Raw genomic sequence first — 5846 nt, 5'->3', positions numbered from 1 at the left:
ACACTGCTGAGGGGAGCAGCGGGTGGGTCAGGAGAGGTCTGCCACGCCATGTGGATCTCCTCCGGGGCAGGCAGGAATCGAACTCATGTGGAAGTGGCTTAAGCTTTTCAGTGCTGTGCCTCAACCCGCTGCACCACCAGGGAGGGCCATCATTGAGACTTTTATTGGGTTAGCAGTTTAAACTTACAAGGCCAGCTAACATTCAGCCACCAGTGATGTATTAGTTAGCACTTAAGTCTTCTCAACAGTTAGAGCTCCATGAGCTGCACCTGTGGAGTACTGGTTCTCTGTCTTCATCATTCTTTCCAGTTTTCAGTGTGGCAATTTGCCTTGTGACCTTACTTCTCTGGTGAATCTAAGATCTGTTGATTTTCAGCTTTCCTATTATTTGGGGGATGGGAGTGATCAAAAGCATTCCAAACTCTTTGCATATTGGGGTAATAAACAGAGTACTCTTATTTTTTGTATCAATTTTTAAGGATACCTTTTTGTTTTTATTCATGAACTTTGTAGGAATATAGGAAAAAATCATGGTGTCTGTGTTTGTTCAGGTTAAAAGAACAGAACCTTGTGAAAGAGCTGCGGCCCCGGGACCTACTGGAGAGCAGCAGTGACAGTGACGAGAAGGTCCCTGTGGCCAAGCCTTCCTCACTGTCCAAGCGAAAACTGGAGCTTGAGGTGGAGACTGTAGAGAAGAAAAAGAAAGGACGGCCTCGGAAGGACTCCCGGCTCATGCCCATGTCTCTGTCTGTCCAGGTGAGGCTTGTGCCTCCCTAACCCATCTCTTGACTTCTGTAATAGGGCCAGCATATGCCCAGGTGGGAGAAGGGAGACCTACATGCTGCAGCATTGCCTGTTCAATGTGGTCACTGCCTTAGGCATGTACTTACAGAGAAAGCATGGAGGAGGCCTTGCTTCCCCAGACCTGCCCTCAGCTGATCCAGAGCTTTTGTATTTCTTTGGGGTCAACTATCTCTCTGTAAAGTAGGAATCACTGTAGCATTCATCTTCACCTATACCCCTGCAAAGTGGATGGAAATGCTGGATAATAGGCCCTGCCTCACCTCTGGGTAACTAAGCTTTACCTGACAGTGCCCTGCACTGACAGTGCACTGCTGGGACAGGACTCAGGAACATGTCTCCTCTTGCAGTCTCCAGCTACCCTGACCACAGAGAAGGATGCCATGTGTTTGTCGATACCAGCACCTGCACTGAAGCTGCCCATGCCAGGCCCCCAGAGAGCATTCACCCTACAGGTGAGAAGGCCTCCTACTTCTCCCTCACAAGTACACCTCTTCCCCAAATCTAAACCCTGAATGTCACTGACTGAGGGCTATTTTCCAGTGTCTCTCCATCCTGGGGGAAGTTGTAACTGATCAGGACAACTACCTAGTCTTAACAAAATCACTAGCTTCTTTCCCCCACCACTCCCATCCCCAGCCCTCCCACTTCTACCCCTTGCTCTCTACTCCAGTGACTCTACATCTTCTACGACTCCTCTCTCATAGTCGCCACTGCCATCATTTGGATTCCCAGCTTCTCAAGACTTGTCTCAGGTGTTCCCTCTGGAAGTCTCCTTGAGGTCCACACTTGTTCCTGAACCTCCTTGGTCTACCACATAGTCCAACAGCTCCCAACTAACCCACTAGATGTTTGCTTCCCAGTTTCCTGTGCAGTCATCGTTATGACTATTTGAGCTTTTGAAGTAGAAGCTTATAATTTTGTGCTGGTTCAGGGCACAGTACTAGCGCAAATGGTCCTTATATACAGAGACCCTCTAAGTACTCAGTCCAGCACCTGTGTCAGGCACACATTTCATTGCTTCGTGCCCTTTGTGTCTCAACCCAGGTGCATGTCCTCAGGAAACCTAGGACCATGTGTGAGTAGGTCATTCCCCACTGGCCACAAACTGCCCCAGCCCAGAATCATCATCTGGCATGGGTGCCAGGAAGCAGACAACACTCTTTTCTGTCACAGATCCTTCTGGACTAAGGGTAGGTAGGGACACGCACGGTTGTTCTTGTTGCTGATGTGAATGTAAGCCAAATACACAAACTCCCCTCCCAAACTCTTCCAGCTGAATGCTAGTTTCTTAGTATCTGTGAAGGCCGTGCTCCCAGCTGCAGTCAGCCTCTGTCAGGTCACCCACTTCTGTGGCCACATACCCGCAAACTATTTGACTGTTCTGCCTGGTTTTTCATACAGAATATCTCATAGTTAGTTCCCTGGACATTATAAATGTGCTCACATGGAATCAGACCGAAGGAAGTGCAGGTGATCTTAGAGTTTTCTAGACTACCACTGATTGTGACTTATTTGTGGCTAAACAGTGCAGTCTGAAAATTTATTCAACTGAGAGGCAGGAGATAGTGTTCCACTCTCATATCTGTCCCCAACTAATTGTAGTTATCTTTAGTGTGCTCTTCAGCTAGTAACATGCCTTCTCTACATTCTTCTTCCTTGTGAGAGGAGGGGGTAGGATAAGAAAGCTTTAGGGTCTTCAAGTCTGCACTGATTCTCTGCTCTCCTACTCTGATAACAAGGCAGAAACCAAGCAGCATTAATTACCCCTACCCTGTGGGGACTGCAAATATAGCCCTCTGGCCCCCTGTCCTACCTTATCTCTTCTACCACCACCCTCCTGTTGGCCATTCAGCTCTAAGTGCTTCTGTGTGTCTTCATCATGCCTCAAGACTTGGGTCTGAAGAACCCCTGAGCATCTCACCTATCCTGTGGTCCAAGTCTGAGTGAGTCCACTGTCACCCAGAAAGATGTTATGCTTGCTTTGTCCGTGCAGGTGAGCTCTGACCCCTCCATGTACATTGAAGTGGAGAATGATGTGACGACTGTTGGGGGTGTGAAGCTGAGCCGCTTGAAGTGTAACCGGGAAGGAAAGGAGTGGGAGACGGTACTCACCAATCGGATCCTCACTGCCGCTGGCAGCTGGTAAGGGCAAGCATCTTTGCCTGGCCCAGCTTTTAATGTACAGCAAGCAAACAAATGCACTGTACTGCATGGCATGTAGTACAACATGTCCCACAACATGGCCTATCTGTGAGGGAGTGGCATTTTTCCCACATCCTAGTTCCCACAGAGGCCTGCACTCAAGTCCTGCCAGGCTAAGCATGTGCTTCTGTCATCTCAGCCCCTGCAACTCCTCTTGAAGTCAGCACCACTGTCATCATGTGACAGATGGTGAAGCAGTACTAGAGGGTCACCCAAGCTAGGATTTTTACTTACATGTTCTGACTTCTTTGTCTGACCAAATTCCTGAAGCCTCAAGGTTCCAGACTGAGCTTTGCTTGACCCTTTCACCCTATTTTTATCCAAGGGGGTTGGAACTGATTTCTTGACTACCTTCCCAAGTCCCCAACCCATCCCTTCCATATTCTGCATTTTGAAAGTGGACCTTGATTCAGCAAATTAGTATCCAGTGCCTCCCCTTGTGCTTTCAGGCCAAGGAATTGTTTTTCTCAGGTGCCTGTGGAGGCATAAGGCCCCCAGTCAGGACCATGTGTTCCATACTCTTTAAAAAGTTTTACACAGGTGAATTACTTAAATAGTCATTTTAATTAGATCGTTAATCACCATGTGGTTACCTGTAAAATGCTTTCACAAGTGCCTTTCTGTCTTAGGGCAAGGTTCCCATAGACACCGAGCAGGTGGTATTGGCTCAGAAGGAACCTCCATTCTCTTCCTCCCATACTGCTCCTTGGCTTTGCAGCCAAATCCTTCCTCTATAGTGGTCTGCCTTCAGGACAACCCTGACCATCAGCAATGAACAGACAGTACAGTTGCAGAAAACTTCCATTGCCTGTCTTTCTCAAATAGTCCTTGTAAACAGAAAACAACTTGCTTCTTCCAGCCCAGAGGCCATTAACAGCAGTGCCTCTTCAGGAGAGGCAGTTGCTAGAGCTCCTTCCTTAGCCAACCTTGCTGTGAGCTTGCTGTCTGTGCAGACTGCAGGCATTGGCTGAACAAACAGAAGTGACATGAGTGGGATTCTGGGTGGTCTTGTGGGACCAGTATGTTGTCGTCTCTGATCTCACCCTAGCCTGTGGCTGGGGTCCCACAGAGGCCCTTACTGAGAAGCAGTCTGCTTGTGCTGGGCACACCTGAGGGACTGCTGGCCAACCAGAGGGGAGTCACTTGTCATCACCCTCACACTTGCTTTTGAAGCTTTTCTTGCTCAGAGGTGACACACCTCTCCTATCCCAGATGCAAAGACCTAAGCATGTGGAGACAGGCTCTGTTTTTCCCAGACTATAGCCTATCTCAGAAAAAGCCACCTTCTTACTAGTTGTGGCCTAGAAACAGTTGAGTGGGCACTGATAGGTGAAGTATGCTAACTGGGTCACTGTCAACTACCATGGCCCTCTGAAGCACTCACACCTCTGGATTAATCTTAGGATGAACTCAGAAAAAGATCTAGCAGTTCCTGTTGTGGAGAAGAATATGGTCTCTCTAATTGGGGCGCTCTGTTAGACAACATCAGCTCTGAGCCTCTGCCCTGATCTTCATGGCAGGCCTCTTCCTGCTTCTTTTTCCACTAAACCCACTGAGGGGAAGGCGCTTCAGGCACAAGGAAGTCTCTGCATCTTGGGGCTGCTCCCTCTGCTCTGGTTCCCAACCCCCATGACATTGATCCCTTTTCTACTTTCCTAGTGATGTGGTGTGTGTCGCCTGCGAGAAGAGGATGCTATCAGTGTTCTCCACCTGTGGTCGTCGCCTCCTCCCTCCCATCCTCCTGCCGTCCCCGATCTCCACTTTGCACTGCACAGGCTCCTACGTCATGGCACTCACTGCTGCAGCCACGCTGTCAGTCTGGTGAGATGAAAGGCCATGGGTGGGGTGTGTTCATGTAGGGTGGAACAAGGCTATGCTGGCCTCCCCTCGCTGTAGGGAAAGGGCAAGCAGAGGATGTGCCGAGCTCAGCAGCAGGCCTAAGGATTTTAAGACCAGAGACCTAGCAGTTGGACATTGCTTGTGATGGCTGCCGCATTTGGGGTCAAGGGAGGAGGGTGATGTTTGGAAGGAGGAATTGGGCCAATCTGCCTGCTCCTGCTGCCATCCTTATAGAGGCACACTTCATGACAATCATGATGCCTCACTGCATGTGCTGGAGTCCTATAGTGGGATTCATTAGCAGAGCCATGCTTCTCCCATAGAGAAGCATTAGTAGCAGGGCCCCATGCCTCTGTTGTTTGGACGCTGTACAGTGGACATGTGCAAAGGGACTGTAATGATACTGGGGGTAGAAGCCATGTGTGGTCCAGAACCCTTCAGCCAAAGCTGAGAACACAGCATGGACCACAGAGCAGGGTCTGAGCACTGAGTTATGCTCTAATGCATTTACCCTGGTTGAAGAGTAAGCTACTCCCTATCTTCCTCCTAGGGATGTTCACAGACAGGTGGTTGTGGTGAAAGAAGAATCTCTACACTCCATCCTGGCAGGTAACCCCGGCACTGGGCTGCCCAGGGGGGCCGAGGGGCATAGGATACCTCAAGTTCCAGATCCGAATACGAAGGGCCCTTCTCAGCCTAGTCAGAGATTCTGGCTTTGGACCCTGTGTGAGGTATTCAGTGTGGCAGAGGGAACAGTTATGTTGCAGGGAGATAGATCCTCTCTGGGGTGGGAGGTATGGGGTGGGTCCTTGAGAGGTAACAGAGTCTGGGGGTGGCAGTGAGAATAGTGTGTGCAGAGCAGCAACTCCATAGCTGCTGGATTTAGCTTTAGGGTACCTGTTGCTGGGATTTTGAGAGCCAAAGTTCAGGTTCCCTCTTTGGTGCATATGTGAGCTCACCTAGAAACCATTCTTGTGTGTGTGTGTGTGTGTGTGTGTGTG

General features: G+C 49.6%; 1 protein-coding gene across 2 annotated transcripts in view; it reads left to right on the top strand.

Annotated features, from left to right (window-relative positions):
* LOC101619342 (protein HIRA) overlaps window positions 1–5846 on the top strand; it is an 88567-nt gene that overhangs the window by 67461 nt on the left and 15260 nt on the right. For both annotated transcript variants that reach the window (XM_004694963.1, XM_012734239.1), the window contains exons 16-20: window positions 552–756; window positions 1152–1256; window positions 2798–2946; window positions 4666–4827; window positions 5396–5454. In XM_004694963.1, coding sequence (XP_004695020.1) covers window positions 552–756; window positions 1152–1256; window positions 2798–2946; window positions 4666–4827; window positions 5396–5454 — 680 coding nt within the window. The remainder of the gene's footprint in view (window positions 1–551; window positions 757–1151; window positions 1257–2797; window positions 2947–4665; window positions 4828–5395; window positions 5455–5846) is intronic.

Source organism: Condylura cristata, unplaced genomic scaffold (assembly GCF_000260355.1).
Source record: "Condylura cristata isolate star-nosed mole 26May11 unplaced genomic scaffold, ConCri1.0 scaffold00051, whole genome shotgun sequence".
NCBI lineage: Eukaryota > Metazoa > Chordata > Mammalia > Eulipotyphla > Talpidae > Condylura > Condylura cristata.
Note: the sequence above shows the minus strand (reverse complement) of the source record. Positions and strands in the feature narration are given on the sequence as shown.